Here is a 23,241-nt window from a genome sequence, read left to right on the forward strand (position 1 = left end):
ATTTGATCTCTTGACAGAGATCTGTGTTATGTGGGCAGTGTGCACACTTTTTTTTTTGTCACATGACTGATCCATTGATCACCTCTCTTAACACATTGATGAACAACCTGCTATTTATACATACCCTAAATACACTTCAATCTGATGTTTCCTGGTTTTCACTGTTTACAGCGAAAGCCAGTATCCTTCAGCTGGCAAAGTATCTACCCACAGGCATGGGTAGATACTTTGCTTCATAACCAACATCATACTTCCATTCCTCTGAGGTATGTGGCATTATAAAGACTTTAGTTAACAAGCCAAAATTGATTTGCTCTTTATCTCACCAACAAGAATCAGCATTTCCTTTTTTCTAAGTGGTTAAGGAGCAAGATGGACGTTATTAATAGAGATTGTATTCATTGCAGAAAAACTATGGCAGTGGTTGTTCCAAAGAACAGCCAGGAGATGGAATGAAGGAAGATAATGTCATTTTGATAAGTTTGGAGTTGAACATTATATAGTATGGATGTTGACTAGTTACTGGTTGTGTTGTTACCTGAGTAAAGAAATGATAATGGCCAGTTTAGTTGAGCAGTATGCATGAAAGTAGCTGTAAAAAATAATAATGCAGTTACTAAATGCATTTGAGAAAATGATTCTATGAGAGAGAGTGCAATGTGTGTGTGAAAAAGCAATCACATATAGGTATATTTTTCTCTTCTGTATTCTGTATACAGTCAGTTTTTAGGGAGATTTTTTGATGTATTACCTCCATATGGTGAGAATTCTAGTCTAAGGTTGACTTGATTTAATATATGAAGTGTCAAGAATTGAACAGTGTTATGAACAACAACAACAAAAAAAAATTTGGAAGCTGATGAGAATGCTGCTGTGGTTGTACTTTATGTCAGGATAAGCTAAACATGAAAGTCGGCCAAAGAAGAGAAAATCGACTGACTGAAATCAACACATTATCAAAAATAAAAGGGAATGAAATATAATCTCTCTCTCAGGTACTAAGATAGGACAGTTTTAATAACATTGAAATTCACTAGATTCTCTTTGCACCACTTGAGAATGTGAGGAGATCAGTGTTTCAGATAGTGGTTGTAGAAGATCTTCAAGCCCAAATCATTTGCATATACGGTTTGTCAAATGAAGAATGGAAAGTTCTATTAGCAAAAACAATAGGATTTGAAGTAAGAGATCATTGATGCAGAGGAGGAGGAGGACAAGTGTGGATGGGAGTACAGAACTCTGGGGTGCTCCAACATTGATAAACACATACACAAAATGAGAGGAAACCATTCACCATGACAATCAGAGAAGCTAGCAATCCAATTACAAAGGGAAGGAGAGACAATAAGATGGTTGCTTATTGAGATGACCTTCAGTCCTGGAGACAAATGCCTCGTAAATATCAAGAGTTGACTGCATGAGTTTTTCCAAATCTGTCCATGATCTCTGTTCAAATGTAGGTAAGTGATCAAAGGCATATGCTGTTAAACGAGAATTGCAGAATCCATATTGGTGATCACAGACTGATGGATCTCCAGGTAGTGAAGAAGCTGTTGATGACTTCTGTCACCTTTGAGAGTATTCAGGTGAGGGAAAATGAAATGATAGTTTGATTGCTGACTAATGTCCCCCATTTTTAATGACAAACTGGATAAAGGCTTGTTTCCATTCTGTGTGGTAGATACTAGATGAATATGACACCTAATAAAAAGCGATACAGGATGGCTGATAATTCTGGAGCAGGAACTTGAACACAATTGGAGTATCACCTGGACCAGAGACTTATTAGTATCTGGACTAATGAGGATTTTCCTGGAGTAGCCACTGCAACATTTTTATACCTCATATTTGAGCATTTCTAGTCAAATATCATCTACAACAGCTGCCAGTTTCAGGTTTTTACAGCTTTTTCAACATAAATATACAATGTTTTATCAGTGTAGTACACAGCTGGTAATCTTTTTATTCCAAAATGCATAGCTTTACTCTTTTACGCATAAATTGACACCTATTATCTTTTGTCTATACCAGGGGTCTCCAAACTACGGCCCATAGGTCAAATGCGGCCTGCAATATGATTTTATCCGGGCCTGCCAATTTGACTAATTTTTCAATAAGAATCTGCAAAAAAAAACAGGGTGTTGATAGATTTCAAAAGCATTAATAAAATTGCATTCAAAATATATTCCCGAATAGCAAAAAGTAACCGTAATCCAAGTTACGGTCTTTTTGACTGTAAAAGGTCAGTTAAAATGAACTAACGAAGAAAACACATTTGAATTTTACAAGCAAATTTGAAGAAATTTGCTTGTAAATTTATCTCTATTTTTGGGACAACATATCTTTGCAAACAAACTTTTTCCCGAATGAAATATCTCATTTTTTTTTCATTTTCTTTATACCCTCTTTTACCTTGCAGTGTCGAGGGTCCATTGATCATCGGACCTCGCTACGCTTACAGGATAAGGTGGTCAGCCTTATGCTCCGGTGTATCCTATGGCCTGTAGTGTTGAGTTCTCAAGGCCAGTTTGCCTGATTTGCGGGATGAAAACCCCCAGAATAAACTGGGGAAAAAACCCTGCTGTCCACGCCCAAGACTGGCTAACTTGGCTATGGCTGAGGAAGATCCTTCAGCTCCTCATGTCACCGACGGGAATCGAACCTAGGACACTCCTTCCGCAGGCATATGGTTGCGAAGCGCATAGCCACTAGGCTAACCGCACGGACCTTCGAATGAAATATATCAAGTCAAAATACGGGGCAAATTTATCTGATGAACATTTGAAATCGCTACTTGTAATTAGCACTTCAAAATTTGAACCTGAGTGTAATAAGATTTTAAAAACACAAACACAGTTACATCATTCACATTAATTGTTTTATTATAATTTGTGATAAAAATATGAGAATTTGCTGATAGTGTTCATTGTCATTAATATACGATAATTTAATCTCACATATTCTGTAATCAGTTTTTACCTGCTTTCAATAACTCATATATCTAGTTCTAGAGTTTTTTTTACTATGACCTGCTGAACAGTGCTGAAGTACCCAATGTGGCTCTCACAGCGAAAAGTTTAGAGACCACTGGTCTATACTCTCTCAGCTAAATAAGCTGATAATCTTTCTACATTACCTTGATTAATTGTTACCATACACAATTTTGCACCATTAGCAAACTGCATATTTTGTTATTTACTTCCTTTATTTATTTATATAAAGAAATTATTTTTGCCTCTGACAACTCCTTTGGGAATTTAACAGAGTTAAGTTAAGCAGCTTAGTCAGAGACATTGCAAGGAAGTTTTGCACATTCTTATTAAATGTGAGCTGATATCCCATCTAATTTGTATTGCTGTATTTGTATTGAGTTTCTGCAGTATCCTAAGTTACTTCCAATTCAACCTCTATTCTCACATTTGTTCCTATCACAAAAGTAACCTCACTTGGATGATATATTCTTTCAAAGTGGTTACTCAGTAACTCAACTATTTCTGCTTCTGTCACCTCACTACTATCAGCACTTGTTATCCATCTGTAGTCATGCTTCCTCTTCCTTGCCACATAATGAGCTCCTTGGGATTTCCTTTGGCCTGCTTGGTTAATTTCTTCTCATATTCTGATTTTGCCTTCTTACCATATTTGATCACCACCTTTCTTTCTCCTTATATACCTTCCATGTTTTTTTTTGCAGCTCCTGCTTAATGATACTACTCATCCATGTGACTCCTATCTGATTTATCCTCCTGACTTTGAGTATGTAGTCTCATAATATAAGACTTATTGTTTAATTGACCATATATTTAAAACGTACTTCTGTTTGTACAAATTGCCTACCGGTTTCGATAGTAACTGACTAGCTTTCTCAAGGCTTGCACAGTACAAAAAATGGTAAATGCAAAAAAAAGGTTTAAGAATACAAAGAACCGTTAGTACCCCTTAGGTAGCTAAGGTAACACGTTCGCGTGACATATCTCTCCTTATAGGTTCAACTTCCACAAAAATTGCGAGATTGTTAAAGACCCATAACATCAGGGTTGTATTTAAACCAACAAATAGCTTAAGACAGTGTTCCATTTTATAAATATCCAGGTGGGTATAATATTCCTTGCACGTGCGGTCTTTCCTACATTGGACAGACTTCGAGAAGCCTGGAAATAAGACAGAAAGAACATATCGGTGATGTTAATCACAACAGAACGATCACCTCCGGATTGGCACATCACTTTTCAACTTCGAACCACACTATAGACTGGAATAACAGCTCCATGCCCTACGTAGATGAGGATTACAGACATAGAGTATTTAAAGAAGCAGCAGTTGTACTACGTACGGGCAGTAACCTAAACAGAAATCTGGGGGCCATACTGAACGATACTTGGAAAAATTTAATCAATCCCTCAGTTCAACAGAGCTACAGTACGCGAATAATCATATTACGCGTTTGCATGTAACGCGTGTTCATGATACTGAGTAGATATGTCACGCGAACGTGTTACCTTAGCTACCTAACAGGTACTAATGGTTCTTTGTATTCTTAAACCTTTTTGCATTTACATTTTTTGTACTGTGCAAGCCTCGAGAAAGCTAGTCAGTTACTAGCGAAACCGGTAGACAGTTTGTAAGAACAGAAGTACGTTTTAAATATATGGTCAATTAAACAATATTATATTTTGTAACATTTTATGACCAAAAACTTGTACAATTTATGTAGTCTCATATTGCTTTCTACAGATACCCTTATCACCCATGTACTGCTAACATCTTTTCCTTAGGATTTTTATGCCATGGCACTGCTTAAGTTTATAATCATTTGCCTTGTAGTTTCATATATACTCCTTAACTGAAAATTCCATGTTTTGCAACCTCTAAAGTCAAGACCATATGACCACTCCCAGTTGGAGGCAATGTGCCCACCATGATTATGAACGGATCTTCCCATCCTGTGACCAGAGCCAACACCCATAACCTGAGTCTCATCTGTTGCATGCTACTTCAAGCAATTATATTTCATTAGGTGTACAAATTCCATTTTCTTTCTGCTATATGATTTTTCCTTCTAATCATTCATCTGTCATCAGCATTACCCTTCCCCATCCTATCTTGTCCAATTTTCCCTGACATAAACCCTTAAGACTCTATATCTGTAACTACGTTATCTTCATTACATTAACTATATTACATTAACCAATTCTCACTAATGCCTACAACTTTTTTGGCGAGATTGCACCAACCAAAGCCAAAAGCTTTTATTTTTGATCTTTTACTGTAGCATCCACTCCAACCATCTTTACATTCCATTCAGCTACTTTATACCTCCATTCAACTGTAGATGTTTCTACACAATCTATGCATTGGTTCATTTGCTATCGATACCATCTCCTCAGTTTACTTCTGTCATTGCTTGGCATCGGATTTTGAAGGAATCTTCACCCTCTCGCTCTTTTTTTGCTGCTTCCAATAACTCCTTCACAGCTTTCCTCATACAATACTTTTCATCTCTAAGATCTTTAATGACAGCCAAAACAATATTTACTTTTGTGCATATTAATTATTAATAAATTAGTAATATGCACATATAAACTGAAGAGGCAAGGGATCTTGGTGTATTGGTGGATAAGAATTTAAAGTTCAAAGGTCACATAGCAAAAGTTGCAAATACAACTCAGAGGATAATTTCTATGATGAAGCAAACCTTGACATGTAAGGATAAGGAAGTAATTTTGCCTCTTTATAAGGCTTTCATAAGACCACACTTGGATTACTGTGTGCCGATTTGGTCTCCCGGGTTTCAAAGGGATAAAGAAACTGTGGAAAGGGTGCAAAGAAGAGTTACAAAGATTATATCTGGATTACAGGATTTAGATTATGAGGACAGATTGCAAGTATGTGGATTACAGACTCTGGTGAACAAGAGAAAGAGGGGTGATATGATAGAAGTCTATAAACTTTTGAATGGGTGTTATAGCATTTCAAATGATGAAATTTTTCATTATATGGAAGGTGGAGAGAGAACACAGGGGCATCCATGTAAGTTAAGGTTGTTCTCAGTCAAGAAAGGGGTAAGAGCTAGGTTTTTCTCTCAGAGAGCAGTGACTGAGTGGAATAATTTGCCCTTAGGGGTAGTGAGTGCACTAGTGTAAATGAATTTAAGGGAAGGTATGATAGCTGGTTTGGGTAATTTACAGCCTCCCTCGATGAGTCCTTGACTCCCTGGAGGATTCAGATAATAATAATAATTTTATTATTATTAATTTTTTGCACCAGGAAAACAAGATTTTGTCATGTTCTCATTAAGTACTCCTGTGGTAGAATCACTGTAAAATTTTATTCCATATTCTCTTTCTCTCATTTATTCATACAATCTTACCTTGCTTCTCTTTCCTAGCTTGCACATCTTGCTTTTTTTTTCTCTTTTCAGCTCAATAATATTCAGTGGTATTCTGGTATAAATCCATTCATTGTAAATTTTTATTGAATATTTGTAGCAGTCTTGTTTGCTTTATGGTTATCAATAACTTATCTCCTATAAAAATAAAAAACTATTACATATAGTTTATTTTTAGATGAGGTGCAGATTAGATTGATTAAATTAATTTTGAAGTTAATATATTTATACTTTTTGAGATTTAGTTGTCGGATAACATATTGCAAATTTCGGTCTTAAATTTTGAGAATTGTACTAGTTTGTAGAAAATAAAATGAATATTTTATTTCACTATGTTTAGGTCCCTCTAATTCATCAAATAATCTTCAGTCAACACAAGGCCAAAGTCTGCCTGTCACAGGTGTGTTTTCTCCAGTCCGTCCTGTAGGTGGAGTAACATTGTCTAATGCGTCTGGATATTCTCAGATTCTATCTCAACCCATGCCACCACCAACCTCAGCATTTCAGCCAAGGCTTCCAGTATCAAACAGTTACACATCTTCATTTACAACACAGTCTGGAAGTTTTTCTGCAAATCCTCCTTTGTTTCCTGCCTCTGCTGGTCACCAGTATTCACAACAGGTAATGCTCTGCTGCTGCTGCTTTGATTTGATTATCATTTTGACTTTTAACTTCTTTTAAAGGCTAATATTTTTATTTACCAGCCTCGAGGCTGGTAAATAAAAATTTATGCCCAAAATTTATGCTTTGGGCATAAATTATTATTATTTGTCACCTCCAGGGAGTCCAAAGACTCATCGAGGGTCACTCCATCGAGGGTCACATCCACTCTATACAACTCTGCTTCCACCACTCACAATCCACTAACTGACAACTGCACCATCATCTACCGCCGACCACCACTAGTATTTCCACAGACAATCGCAAACATCCATGCCCATGGCAGAATTCGAACCCGCAGCCTCTTGAATGGAGAGCGGACACACTAACCACTCGACCAGCCAGGCTGGCTAATAATGTTTGTATATCTTCAGATGGGGGATTAATTTCATTTATGTGGCCATCACACTGCTTATTAGAGGCCTGAAGTGGTTTCAGCAATTTCCACATTTGGTGTCTAGAACAGGCTTTCTCAGTTATGTAAAAAAAAAAAAAAAAAAAAACCTCCCACCCCAGCCATGGTACCAATGTATTATAAGCTTACAATCATTTGTGAGCAGGATTCACAAATTTTGAAGTTTAAAGAATATTCCACTTTGCCTTGAATTAGTTATTTAATGTTGGCATTTATAATACTATTTATACAAAATGACAGCATTACTGAATTGGTACTTGCTTGGTGTAGTTAGTAGAAAGTGCTGTTGTAGGATGATGGATTTAAATTCTTTGGAAGAAACCTCACTTAGTAAATGGGAATAAAATTGACAGCAAAACAGATTTAACAACAAATGGATAACCATTTTGTTCTAATAAGTCATCAGTTATGAAACCAAAAATTTTGCAGCAAAGAGTATAAAGAGATTTCCTATCTAGAGAAAGAGAGAGATATTTCCAAGGTTTCCCAAATGAGGAAGAAGAAGAAGAATGAAATACATCATTAGCAAAACTTAGATTCACGGTTCACTGTCAGTGATAAAAACCCATTGATGTAAGAAGTAGGGGGGGAAATGATTCTCAAGATATTCCTGCAACAGTAGTAGGCAGACTGAAGAAAGAAAGAATACTATTCATGCATTATGTACTTATTTGCTGTACTTATATATTATATTATGTACTTATTATAGGATGAAAAAAAGGATGCAGAGGTTTTAAAACCTCCAAAAAGTATCCTTTCCTATAAAGAATATGAAGCACTATTGGAATATCAAGAAGAATAATAAAACAGTAATGTCTAAATATAATAAGAGAAATGCTACAGTAGTTCTAAACTACTATGATTACACATTAGAACTTGCCTTCTTTACTTAAAGATTGCTCAGCCTATTTACCTTCCTTTAGATTATGACACGATCAGACTGCTTCACACTTCCTAAAAAGATCACCTCTTGGCCTGTTGAAGTTACTAATAAACTAAAACCATATAATTCTAGAACCCACCCCATATATATGGACTACCTGACATTCATAAACAGAATGCCATTGATTCACCCACATACAAATTAGTCAAATATTTAGTAAGCACTTTCCCAATATATAATGGCAACACCTACTCGCATAAAAAAACTTAGCCCACTTTAAAGCCAGTATAGAAAATCTCACACTCCAACACATATTATGGTCAGTTTTGGTGTCTCTTCTCTGCCCACCTGTTCTACTTAAAAACACTTTAGACCTCAAACCAGTACAGCCACTCAGGACTCTCTGACCATGCTTTGGACATTTGACATAGAATATGCTGGAAGAAGGCCACTCTACTCCATCATAGCAAATATAAATATGAAAGATTTTTTCCTTGAATCTATTTCTGCCTTAAGAAACTACCCTAACCTCAACAAATTTGGTTGCATAAAATTGTGCCAAATTTGAGAAGCTTTCATCCATCGCACCTCAGCCCAACAACCAAGGATATCCAATTTAGCCCACTAGGAGCACTATTTAAGACTTAGGCCTACTTTCAATTAGCATGCTTGATCTTTATTACTTAGTGTAGTGCTTGCATGCACATATCTTATTATATTTTGTTCCCTGATGATGATGGCAAATTGACTTTGTCGAAGTATTAATTAAATTTATTTTAGTTAATATATGTATTAGTCTACATTGTAATTTCCTTAAATTCAGGTATGAGTAGTTAACATATAAGCTTTACCATTAGACTGAAGGTAATAGTGAAGTTGAAATCTATGATGTTAAAAGATTTAATGAGAGTGATTTCCATGTGTGGTAATGTTTTGGATTTGGTGGATTAACAATATTCGTAGCATGCAATGGAGGCATTGCATTTGAAAGTCTCTATTTTGTTTAGGTCAGTTTTAAGGAGTGTCCAAGTTTCTTATCCATACAGGAGGACAAGCATGGTCAGTCAGTAAAAGAGATGCATTTTTATTTTGAGTAAGATGTTATGTCTCTTTCATAGGCACCAATTTAGTGAACTGAAGGCAGTGGCTACCAGGCCAATTCTGTTGCCCTTCTGCAGTTTTCTTTGCTTGTATGAATGATCCAAGATATTTGAATTGGCAACAGTGCAGGGTGACCCATCAGTTGTCATAGCCTTTGATTTGTAGTCCATATGGTTCGGCAGCATTTGCAATACTGTACAAAATGTTGGTGGCTTCAGCACCTGTCATCAACGAACATAAAATCAGTTAAAAATTTATCTTTGCTGTACTGTACTCCACATTTACCAGTGAAGGCCTGTTGCATGATAGCATCAACAACGGTGTTGAACAGCAATGGTGAGATTACATAATCCTGTGAGATGCCTGTGCCAATAAAAAAAAATGGCTGTGCTAATTTTTGACATAGACATAGCTACTGGAGTTGTAAGTTGCTTGTAGTAAGCAGATGATTTTATTTTTTTTTTTTTTGTAGTGTTGTCCAAAGGGTTGGTAGGCTAGTATACAGTGTTGAAGGCTGAGCGGAAGTCATTGAATGCAATGACAGTTTGCTTGCCACATCGTATGTGTTCTTCTATGAGCTGTCTGAAAGTAATTATTGCTTCACAGCACCCTCAGTTTGTGCAGAAACCAGCCTGCTCTTCTCTGGTTACTTGTTCATGATATAATTGTAGGTGTTGCTGAACTTATGTCTCTCTAGTTTATGCAGTCACAGCTACCCCTTTCTTATCAATTGACACAATGATAGCCTGTTTTCATTCAGTATGGATTTGTTCTTGGTGCTCTATCAGTTGCAGGAGTGAGTAGGCATTGTGATAGGGTAGAGCCACCATTTTTAAGCATTTCAGCTGTAACTTCATCTATGCCTGCAGCTTTACCATTTTTTAGGAGTTTTAAAGCTTCATTCACTTTTATCAGTGTACACTGAGGCATTATATATGCTAGTGTATGGATGGGAGGTGAGTATGCTTGTGGAACTTGAGGTTCATTATGGTTGTACTGTTGTTGAAAGAATTCACACCACCATTGCAACCTTTCTGTGGGAAATCGTACATTGTATGTCCCATCAACTTTGCAGATGTTGTCAATGATCACTTTCATTCTACCACTTAATTGTTGAAGTGTTGAATATAGTGTGTGGTATTCCTTTTCCACATGGATTCTTCTAGGTTGTCTGCTACTGTCTTCCAGTGTGCCTCCCTTTCTACTTTGAGCTGCTGTTGTACATCTTGCCTGTAGAGAGCATGACTGACAAGTTTGGCATGCTTCCATTGGTCAATCAGGTTCCAAGCACTCGTCTGTGATCCATGGTTGTGTTTGGTTTTTCATGATTAGGCAAATCATGAAAAAAATTAGGCAAATCTCTTTTGTGCATTTACAGATGGCTTGTTGAGGTTCTGTGTCCATGTTGTCTGTTGGTGCCAGAGCAGCAAATCGATTTACTAGTTTGAGTTGGAATTCTTTCTTGTATATCAGATCAGCAATGCAGACCAATTGTGCCGTATGGATGTTTAGCATTTTTTAGCCGAAGCTGTGTTCTTGCCTGAACCAAGTAGGTCAGAAACATAGTGCAGGCCACGCATTGCTTGTACATCTTTCATGAATGATAACGATTGAGTGATACATCAAGAGTGATGTATCTTTGCCATTGGATGCTCACTAGGTAATTTGATGTTTTTGTGGGTGTCTTAAAAAGCTCTTTGCGACTAGCAGGCCATTGACAGCAACAAATGACAGTCATATTTCATTATCATTTGCTTGGCCAAGTCCAAATATTCCAAGTGTCTCCTCCCAGCCAGTTGTGCTAGTACCAACATGGGCATTAAAATTGCCAGCTAAGATGATTAGGTCCTTCTTGGTATGGAGATGACTGTAGAATGCATCTTTTGTGTCATCTAAATTAGCTTTGGTTGGTGCATATATGGTGATATGTTTGTACAGTGCCAGCTAGTGTCAGCACAGCTAATTGGTTTGATAGTGGCTAGAATGCCAGGGTACTTTTCTCTGCTTTACTGTTGAGTGCAAATTTCACTCCTTCTGTGTGTTTTTCACCACCAGAGTAGAGGAGTATCATTTTGTCATCAACATGATAACTCACATGCTATTATTTTTAATTGGCCAACTTGGTGGCCTGTTCATACATTCCAGGCAGCTAGTTTAATATCCAGCTGTGGCATGATGATTTTTTTGTCTTTGTGTTTGAGTTCTTGAAAAAGCATTTGACAAAGTTAAAAGAAACATATTATTTAACATATTAAAAGAAAGACAAATACCAAATAATATCCTAAAAGCTGCCACAAGTATATATGAAAATAATCAAATACAAAGAAGATTAAATCATGAGCTATCATATACAAGAGAGATAAACCAAGAGGTCCGACAGGGATGTCCCCTCTCAGCAACTCTTTTTAATATCTACCTAAATGAAATAATAATAAAATGGAGTAAAAATTTACATCAAGGAATTAAACTTTCACCTACAGTTAACTTAAACACTCTCCTCTTTGCAGACGACCAAATAATAATTACAAATTCTGAAGATAACTTACAGAAAGCTATTTTAAATCTAAATGAGATATCCAAAGATTATGGTATGATAATATCAATGGAATAATCAAAAACTATGGCCTTTAAAGGACAAGATCCAGCAAGAACTAAAATAGTATTAGATAACAAGATCTTAGAACAGGTGAATTCATTTAACTACCTAGGATGTATGCTCACTTATGAAAATGAAAAAGATATAAATGTAAAAATTGCAAAATATTTAAAAATAACAGAGTAATTAACTCTATATTTAAACCAAACCTAGTTCAAAAACAAACCAGGCTAAAAGTATACAATACATTAGCCCTACCGGTCTTAATGTATGGAAGCGAAATCTGGACAATAAAACAAAAAGACAAAGATTAACAACAGCAGAAATGAAGTTTATGAGAAAAACTGCAAAGTATACCCTATTTGATCACAAAAGAAACGAAGATATTATGAAAGAATTAAACCAAGAACGAGTAATAGAAAAAATTAAAAAATATAAACATAGATGGATGGAACACGTTCAAAGAATGAAAACAGAAAGATTACCAAAACAAGCCTTAAAGTACAAGCCATTAGGAAAAAGAAAACTAGGACGTCCTCTTAAACGATTCAACGATGACTTCTAAGGCCGGAACAGGCCATACTAGGCCTAAATCCTTGATACGTATGATGATGATGTGTTTGAGTTCTGGGCACTGGTGCAAAATATCTCCATATTTCATACCAGGCTGCTCTGGATGCGGTAGCTTGGGTAGCATATTTTGTCGTTTGTCCATTGGTTTCTTGCCTGGTTTTATGGCCCCTCAGCAAGAGGACAACTGTAGTTTCCTATAGGTGGACATTAGTCTGGCTTTTCAGTTGAGACTTGGGTGGCCCTTCTGATAACTGTACCACTACCAGCATAGCCCACAACCTCATTGAAGTGTGCAAGCCCCTTCACCATGAGATGGTCATTTCCATTATGCCTAATCGGGAAGGATGAAGGGATAAGGCACGAGGATAACATCTTATATCAGTAGGCTTATGACATACCTCAAGAGAGAGATAGCACTGTCAGGTTTGTTAGTGAAGAAAATCAAGAAAAGTGATTTTTGTAGCTATAATGTAAATTTAATTTTAGGTTTGAAAGAGTTATTGAAGAAATAGTTGTAGACATTGGAGGTCATGTTTTAACATATCTCCACCAATAGTTTCTGTTATGAAAGTCTTTTCAAAATTAAATTCTCTATAAAGAGATAAACTGATATAGGAGAAAGGGGCTGTCCATTTAAAGTCTAAATTGTAATTTATAAAACACATTATCCACCAAAAAAAATTAAATTGCAGATGGTGTTCAAATAAGTTTTTGATATCTGGTGGAAAAAATTTCCAATAAGGTTTAAACATCATTTGCAGGAACATTAATAATAATGTTCCATAGATACTACTATGCTTGACTTGAAAATATGTCAGAAGATGAATGTGTCAGCTTTCCTGGGGAAAAATAAATTTCATTGATCATTTAATGACAGAATTAGTTAATTATATCAATTCCCTGTATGTGAATGCTGTGTTTCAGGATGGGGAGAAATACCTATAGGGGATGGACGTTTGCATATGACATGCATCCCTATAGGTCTATCTCCAACTTAAAATGTAGTCGCATATGTATATATTAATATAAAACTAATTTTTAGGTTTCCTGTGGACAACCTCAGCCCATCACTAGTCAGCCATCTAACTTTCCTCATGCCCCTGTGTCAAATTCTACTACACAGCTTTATCAAGGAGAACTACCTGAAGGTCCAGTTGGAGGTCTGGCTGCATATGATCCACAGTTACATGCAAAAATGTCTGGCATGAGTATTAACTCAAGCTTTTCAAGATTATGGGTAAGTTTATTTTATAAAATGCTGCACAATTTGATATTGATCTTGAATTTTTATAATTTTTTCCCTACTGTTATTCATTTCTTAAGTGATAACATGTCACTGAAGATATCAGTACTTCATGTTTTGCATTTTGTACTTATATCAAACACTGCTGTTATATCTGTAGTGATTGAAAAAGCTGCCACATTAGTTCAGAGTAATCCTTTTAAAATTTTAATCTTCATAACATTTTATAAGATATCTTATACACTTGGTCGTCGACTTACGACCGACTTCTGTTCTGGCTGACAGGTCGTAAGTCGGCCATATATTTATTAACAGTATTCTTTAACCTTTCTAATCTTTTTATCATCTTTATAATTTATTTTTATCTTTTAAATTTATAATTATGTATATTGTACATAATGTGAAAAATAATACTGTACTGTAAACACAAAAATACAATATAAAATTAATGTAAAAATTAATACAAATGAAATTTACAAAATCAATTTTTAATCTTTGCTTGTGCTGGGTTGTGGATCGTCAGGGTCCTGTTCTTGGGTTGAGGTAGGAGATGTTCTCTTGATGAGGAACATGCTGAGCTTTGTTTGAACAGTTTGTTTCTTTTTTCTTCATATATCTCATGATAACAACGCATAGCATCTTGAATGATACGTTCAACCTTTGTGAATCGTTCAACATTAGTGTCCATTGCTTCGAAACGGGCGAGAGCTTTATTCAGTTGCGAAAAAGAATCTGATAAACTCTTTGCAGCGAATTTCTTTTCTGGCTCCTCTTCTTCTGTCTCTTCTTCCTCTCTCACTTTTTCTTCTGACACTCTCTGTGCTTCCAATTCAATCAACTCTTCATCCGAAAGTTCTTTTATTTCACAATCTAGCAACTCCTCTATGTCTTCTATTTCACATTCTAATTTAAGATTTTTTGCAAGTTTAACTATTTTTTTTGTAATCACTTCCAGTTCCTCTCCTTTTTCAAATCCTTCAAATGTATTCGCATAACATTTTAGACACTTTTTCCAAATTCCCGACATACAATTCTTTGTTACACATTCCCATGCCGTCGAAATATTCTTGATACACTGAAGAATGTTGTACTGCTTCCAGATGTCTTGCAAAGATAAATCAGCATCAGAATCTATCGCTTCGATGGCTTGTGCGAATGTCGTTCTGAGGTAGTGAGCCTTGAATGCTGAAATAGCATTCAAGGCTCACTTGAATGAGAGCGGTTGTGTTAGGTGGCATAAAAACCACTCTAACATGTTGAAGGTCGTCCAGATGAGGAGGGTGGCCAGGGGCATTGTCCATAATCAATAAAATCTTGAAAGGGATGCCTCTCTCTGCACAATATTCACGAGCCTGGGGAATAAAGCAGTTCATAAACCAGTCTTTGAACAGTGCTTGAGTCATCCAAGCCTTAGGGTTTGAACGGTAATAAATGGCAGTGTGTGCTTGTTGATGTGCTTAAATGCACGAGGGTTTACTGAACGATAAATAAGAAAAGGCTTCAGCTCAAAACCCACGGCATTCCCACCAAGCAACAAAGTTAAAAGATCCTTAAAAGCTTTGAATCCTGGCATCCTTTATCCTTCTTGGTGTATGTACATACAATTAGGCATGTGTTTCCATTGCAAGCCGATTTCATTTACGTTAAATATTTGTTCCGGTAGATAACCTTCTTTTTTGATTAAAGAGTCGAAACTATCAATGAATTTTTGGACTTCACCTTCATCTGCACTTCCCGCTTCTCCTGTGACACGTACATTATGCAAAACAAATCTTTTTTTTAAAACGCTTAAACCATCCAGTACTAGCTTGAAAAGCTTCTGCGTAATCGTCTCCAGCACATGATTTTAAACTCTGAAACAGACTTCTAGCCTTCGCTTGCACTGTGCAAAGGCTCATGGGTGAATTTTTCTGTATTAAATCTTCCATCCACATAAACAACAATTTCTCCATTTCATGGATGGGTCCCTGTTGTTGTTTGGTTAAAATTGTAGACTTCATAGGTGTGTAACCTTTCACAGCTTCCTGAATTCTTTCTTTGTCCTTAAGTATCGTTGATACTGTGGAATGTGATAACTTCAAGTCACGTGCTATCATATTCACTTTCTTTCCGCCCTTCATACTTCTGGATAACTTTCATTTTACACTCTAAATCAATAGTTTTCCTTGACTTAGCTGGCATATCTGTAGATGAAGGCATTTTCCTTTTAGTAGACATTTTATGGGTAGTATTTCAGTAGAATTTTAATTAATGTACCACATGCAACAGATGCTTGAAAGCGACTGAGTGTATGTGAGAGATAGTTATCGTACGATAACTATCGTATCCCATAGTTATCGTATGCGCAGCTGCCTGATTTATCATTAATTTATTCATTACTTTATTATTTTTTTGTGGTCGTAAGTGACGACCTAGTGTATAATGCTAATACTTTTGAGGAGGATAATTTTTAATAATTGTTTTGACTAGGTGCTCAAATTGCTATTTCTCTATCAAAGCAAAAATATGTATTAAGAAAATGTTGTAATAGTTTTTATCTAGCTAATTTAAAATTTGTGAGTGAATATTAACTACTACAAAATATGCAGCTAGTCTTACTAGCCAAGGAGAAATTTTAGTTCTTACTCCTGCATTAGGATCAAGGTCATCCAATGTATCCATTCCCTTTATTCAACTTTGCCAAAACATTGTTATAAAATATGAGTAAATTGCTAAAACATGATCTTCCTTTAGTAAACCCATGCTGCCCCTTGTAGAGTATAGCTTGTTTTTCTACCCATTTCTATGTGTGATTTCTTATCAACTCCTCTCAAATCTTCACTACCACACCTGAGATACTGATAGATAGGTAGTTAGACACATCAGTTTTTGCACCATCCTTGTATAATGGAACTATCATACATTCCTTCATTCTTTTGGTATCATTCCTGAGCTGAGACTCAAGTTATATAAACATGTGAAAAGTCTGGCCAATTTGGCTGAACATTCCATTAGCAAACCTGCTGATATTCCATCTGTTCCTATTGACAAATTCTTATTCAGGTTATGCAACAGTTCTTCAACCTCATTTTCATGCAAGTCTAACTCTTTATCCAACGTAGCAGTAGCACTGTTCACCATGTTACATACACCTGGTTGATGTATCTTAGCAAAGCGAGCACTCATTAATTGAACAATTTCATTATCTTCTGACACTAGAGTACCATCTGCATTCAATAGTTATTCGTTCACATTCATTCTTTCTTTTGCTTGTGGCATAACGATAAAATTCTTTTGGATTGCCTTTAACTTGCATAGCCAATTTCTTTTCACTCTGATTTAGCTTTTCACACAATACTCATTACTTTTCTGGTCTGGGTTTTATATATTTCATAACTTCTCTCACTCTTATTCTCATGGTATTCTTTCCACATCATCATCTTCTTGTGGTTCTCTTGCTTAATAAGGTTGCACATCCACTTCACTCCCAACCTATTTATTCTTCGAACACTAGGGATACATTCAGATACCGCCTCTCATAACTTTAAGCACTTTTTCAAAGATTCCTATGCATTACTGATATTTTTCCCATGGTATTCAGTAACTGATACCATGGGAACAAAAATAGTATTCTCCTAAGTTGAACCAGCCTTATAGTTCATGTAATCTGTTCTAATGGGAACATCAATATAATTGGATACTTCCCAAGAAAACATAGCATGATCACTGTCACCAACTGGTGGTAAAATAGTCATTCTTAACAGAGACCCTTCTGATGCTATGAACAAATCCAACACTCTTGGACCTCGAGTTCCTTCTTTCACATGCTGATTGAAAAAGTTGTCTTGTAACAGTTCATTCTTATCATAAAATTTCTACCCTCTACACAATCGATGTTTGGATTGTCACATGTAAGGATCACTCGTTTAGTAGTCATAAGACTAAATTGGCGATGCATTTCTTCGTCCCCTGCAACTCACCCACCAGTCTGTAAGCAACATCCCACCATATATTGCATTTTGTTAGTCTCAACTTCACACCAGATAGCCTCAAACTCATCACTATATGGGACACTGTTACCATCATTGTTTTCTTGCATTTCTACCCTAACTGGACTTATGTCATTTGATATTATTAGTAAACAAAGGGGTTGAGAATTTCTAATAAATTCTCAACCCCTTTGTTTTTGATGCTGCTGACATTTGTGTGCAGACATAACAAATTACCACCTTGCCTATTCTTATAATTAGATATGCAATCTATTTGGCCCTGTTGTAGAACTTTCTCTTTTCCCTCCCCAGACATGCTCAAAAAGTCCGAACCCAAAGCATATTTTTCTTATCTTTTGCCAGATACATAGCCATGTTCGAAGCCATTCATATCTTTATCATATATGCACACCACAGCTTATCTTTCACACATATTTTTTCTATTCTTCCCTTGATGATCTAGTTTCTCTGACTCAGCATTAGCTCTCATACTATTAAGTAATTTTTCCAGGCTTTTGATGCGAAATGAATTAAAGTGCAGGCCATCCCTCTTATACAATATTTTCTGTCATCAAGCACACACCCCACATATCTAAAAATTTGCATCCATTTTTTCTACACAGCCTGCACATGCACTCATTTTCTATCATTGCCCTCCTTAATTTGGTACTGTAGCAAACCTACAATTTTTATTCTCTCACATTTTTTCTTTCTTAATAGTTTTAAAAACTTTCTTCACCAGCTTTGCTTATTCTGTTGTTTATTTCTAGATTTAACTTTCCATCCTCATTAAAAACTGTATCTAAAAAGCTGATATATTTTACTTGTTCTGTAGGTTCTCCATTCAGAATGCAGCTGAAGTTTTCTATTTTTCTATCTATTTTAACTGCTGACTTACAGCCTATATATAGACTATATTGTCTTGTATAATGTTCCGTTTACCACATACAATCAATTTTGAAAAGCTCTTCCCTGTGCACCTTGTCATATGCCTTTTTCAAATCTACAAAACTTAAGTACAGATCTTTGTTATATCCCATGATTTCTCAACTATTTGTCATAATGTGAAAATCTGATCCTTATAACTTTTATTTGGTCTGAATCCAGATTGTTCTCTCAGTTTTTCTTTGATAATTTTTTCATCACTTTTTTCAAGTATGCGTACATAAATCTTACTTGGGACACTTAAGTAGAGAAATTCCTCTGTAATTCTCACATTCAGCTTTATTCCCTTTTTTAAAGCTGGTAACGATGATAGCTCTACTCCAATTGTTCTGATCAGGCTCTCTGAATTATGCAAAACTTGTAGCTTCATATTTGGGCATTTCTGGTCAAATATCATCTTCTGCAGCTGTCTTTCCACATTTTAAGTTTTTGACAGCTTTTTCGACTCAAGATATGTACTCCTGTTTGTATTTCTCTTGAAACTTTTCTACTATGGTTCTTTCACTTCTTGTTCTATTTAACAGTCTTTCAAAGTAATTACTCCAGACATTCTTCCTAATCATAAACCATTACTCACTTAGCATTTCACTCCATGCCCAAACTGTAAACTCTCACATCTTTACTGTAAGATCCCTTTACCAATTTATGTTTCTGGTATGTCTTTTCTTTTCTATTACACAAACTTTGAAATCCATTCTCTAAGTCTTTTCTCATATACATAATTCCATAGATTCAATATCATCCAGTGGCTGGATCTTTTTCTGTCTCATCTCTGAACCCAGGTGATCTGAGCACATTATTCATTATGTGATCTCATGAAGGATTTTTAGAGTGGAAGAATAATTTTTTACTCCTATAGTTGCTGTCTTCTTCAGTGTTGCGTTTATCCATTGGGATGAAATGACAAGTATAGCACTTGCTGGTTCTGAACTTTAACTCTATTTGCTATTCACTCCCATGTCTTTAGCTTCATTGATCATTTGCATCAAATTACCATTAATATAATATTCTGCTTGCATGTCCTCAATCCAAAATACACAACCTTACACTTAGAGATATTGAACTGACATTTAATTACTCACATAATTGGATTGTTTTCTATAGAAACTGTCCCATATCACCCTTCCTGACTTTTGTGTTATTTACAAATAATTATATATTATCAAGACCAGTCCCATTATTACTATGCAAGTTAAACAACAATTGCTTAAGTACAGAACAATGATCACCTTCCTTTTAGACTTGGCACCTCCATACATTATTATGAGACCTGTCAGTCACTCTATCAGAGTTGCAAGCCTATTTTGCTGTTTATGTTTTATAATAGTGACCAAATATACAATTATTTGGATAAGGGAAATGGATATGAACTGTATTGCAATATGTTTTGAATTATTATTATTATTAGATCTTCAGGGAATCAAGAACTTGTTGAGGGATATCACACATCATCCATGCCAGCTGTGATTCTTTCTCTTAAACTTATTCATAGTAGATCCACTCACTAATTCAACAGGCAAACAATTCAACTCACTTGCAGTTTTCTGCGAGTTTGCCTCTTAATTGCATGCAAACTTTGGATGCACCTTATCCACCCCTTACCTTCCACATAATAAGAAATGTTATCAATCGATATCCTATAACTCCCTCTCAAAAGTTTATAGATCTCTATGATATCATCCCCCCTTTCTGTCTACCAATGTCTGCAGTCCACATACTCTCAATCTATCCTCGTAATCTACATTCCATAATCCCAAAATCATCATTGTAACTCTTCTTTGCATCCTTTCCATAGCTTCTTTATCCTGTTGGAACCCAGGAGACTAAATCGTGCACAGTAATCCAGGTGTGGTTGTATTAGCACCCTGTCAAGTGGCAAAATGACTTCCATATCTTTACATGTCAGTGTTTGTTTCAACATTGCAATTATCCTCTCAGTTGTATTTGCAATTTTTGTTATATAACTTTTGAACTTCAACTTTCAATCAACCATAATTCCAAGATCTCCAGCCTCATCAGTTACTCCAAGCATAATTCCGCCAATAAAGTATACTGTTGGATATTACATCATGCCAAAGTGCGTAACTTTATATTTTACTCACATGAAATTGACAGCCATTATCTTTTACCCACATTTCCTTCCTCTTCATATCACCCTATAAATGCTGTATATCAGGAGCATCTCTGATTACCTGCCTATTTTTGCATCAGCAAACAACTGAAGATCTTTTGTCAGCTCCATTCCAATATCATTAATGTGTAGATTAAACAACAATGGTCCAAGGACTGATCCCCAGGGCAAACCAATCGTCACATTAAATTTGGCAGGTCCACATCCCCTGTAATATCACTTTCTGATACATGTCTGTCAGCTACCCAATCCAAGCTAACAGTTTATATTCCAATCCCATATTTTCTAGTTTATGCAACAGCCTTTCATGTGGTATCCTATCAAATGCCTTAGCAAAATTCACCAGTATCATAGTGTATCCCATTCTTCTGTAACATTATTATAAAATATGAGCAAATTGCTTAGACATGACAAAACAAATGCTTTGGCAAAACAAATGCTTTGTTTTGCCAAAGCATTTGCCAAAAAATTTAATTAAAGCTTGTGACACTGACATGTATATCAGACAGTAATATATGGAGATGCCAACTCTAAAAGACGATTAGTGATTCTTTTACTGATCATCTTCCTTCCTTTTCATGGTGATATCCTCTATAGAGGATCAAGTCTTTATTTACATAAAGACTGAATGTGAATCCTGATAAGCCTCTCAACATCTTTTTGACCGATTCAGAGATACTAATTAGTATGTAATTGGTTGCTTCTGTCTTACCCCGTCCTTGTATGATAGTTATCTTGGTTTCCTTCCACTCATTAATAATTGTGCTTGTGTTCAGATCAAACTGAAGAACTCACCAGCACTGGTAATTTTACACATTGCTTCAGCATCCTTGAAATCCCATCCACTCACAATACAGCTCTTGCAATGAGTATTCTTGCAAGCGAATACTCATTGCAGGTTAACATACGATGCAATTAATACTTGCATCGTATCCACTTTTATTTTTTCACCTAATTCCATTGAATGGGTCTTTCTGGGGTGTATATCTTATTAAGGTGATCACTTAAACAGCTCTACTATTTCTAAAACATCTCACACTTTTCTACTTTCTATATTCTTTTAAGATTATTTTATGACCATTGTTCCATTTACTTATCACATTATACAAACATTTTCTTGGATTTATCTTTGCTTGTAGGCTAATTTTGTTTTCCTCACCATGGCTATGATTCTCTTGTCCTTTTTTTTTTTATACTGTTCTTGGGCTAGGTCATCATCTTTTACTAGTATTGGATTTATAATATTTTCTTTGTATGTAGTAGCTTTTGCTTTATGGTTCGATTTGTCCATTTAACTCCCACATGTTTTATTCTCCTGATTCTAGGGATGTAGTCAGCTACATCCCTAGTATTCAAAGTTTTCATATGATTTGCTGTTTCCCAGCTTCATACTATCTGACCATTTTCTCCAGTTAGATTTAAAACAGAGTTGCCTTATTTATATACATGTTTTGAAGTGCTACTACTAGATTCTCACACTGTGAATCTTATCATGTGCTGCTTAACATGTTCGCTGCCAACTACGAGTATACTCGTAGTTCGTATATGAGCTTCACAAGCCAACTACGAGTATACTCGTATGTCGATTTAGGGACCTCCTATGTCAAACACGAGGCAACCCTTAATATATTTACCTTAATTTGGACCCTTTGATTCTGAATAAAACGGATAGCACGTCTGGGGGCTTGGTAGATGGGAAATAATTTCAACTAAAATATTGTATGTTATATATGTTCCTCAGAAGCCAACTACGAATATACTCGTATGTCGATTACCAATCTCCTATGCCAAGCGCGAGTTAATCCGTAGTATAACACGTAATTTGTAAATCAATTTAAAACTAATAAAATCAATAAAAATAAAAACCAAGCAATAAAATAAAAAAAACAATTTATTCAAATTAAGAATGGTACATTTTAAAACAATTTTCCATGCACAATGGTGGTTTTTCCTGGCAAACAGGACAATAATAACATGTTTCGCGTGTTTGTTTGTTTCGTGTACACACATGACATGGCTTTGTCGGGTGATTCTTTTTTTCTCTTGGTGGTAAAATTTCCAAATAATGAAAATCCCGATTCCTCCTGATATTCTCTGATGTTGTAAGCTCATCCATTCCAACAAAAACTGAGATAAATTGATCTCTAAATTTTAACACAGTCATTGCATTTCCAGCAATCATGTTATAAAATTTATGCGCATTTTGAATGTATACCTCAAAAATGCGTATTGCTAATTTCTTTGGCCATCTAATTGTCTTTCGTAAGGTGGAATAGTAAGAAAGCATTTGATCAGAAAGATCGGTGCCTGACATCGCCAAATTATAATCCCTAACGAT

General features: G+C 35.7%; 1 protein-coding gene across 3 annotated transcripts in view; it reads left to right on the forward strand.

The window, feature by feature from the left end:
- Positions 1–23,241, forward strand: part of Sec24AB (Protein transport protein Sec24AB) — a 290,512-nt gene that overhangs the window by 69,728 nt on the left and 197,543 nt on the right. For all 3 annotated transcript variants that reach the window (XM_090404311.1, XM_090404313.1, XM_090404312.1), the window contains 2 exons: positions 6,729–7,009; positions 13,659–13,853. In XM_090404311.1, the coding sequence (XP_090260437.1) occupies positions 6,729–7,009; positions 13,659–13,853 (476 nt within the window). The remainder of the gene's footprint in view (positions 1–6,728; positions 7,010–13,658; positions 13,854–23,241) is intronic.

This window comes from Typopeltis vanoorti, chromosome 14 (genome assembly GCF_054136105.1).
Source record: "Typopeltis vanoorti isolate ZY-2024b chromosome 14, IOZ_Tvanoo_1.0, whole genome shotgun sequence".
Classification (NCBI taxonomy): domain Eukaryota; kingdom Metazoa; phylum Arthropoda; class Arachnida; order Uropygi; family Thelyphonidae; genus Typopeltis; species Typopeltis vanoorti.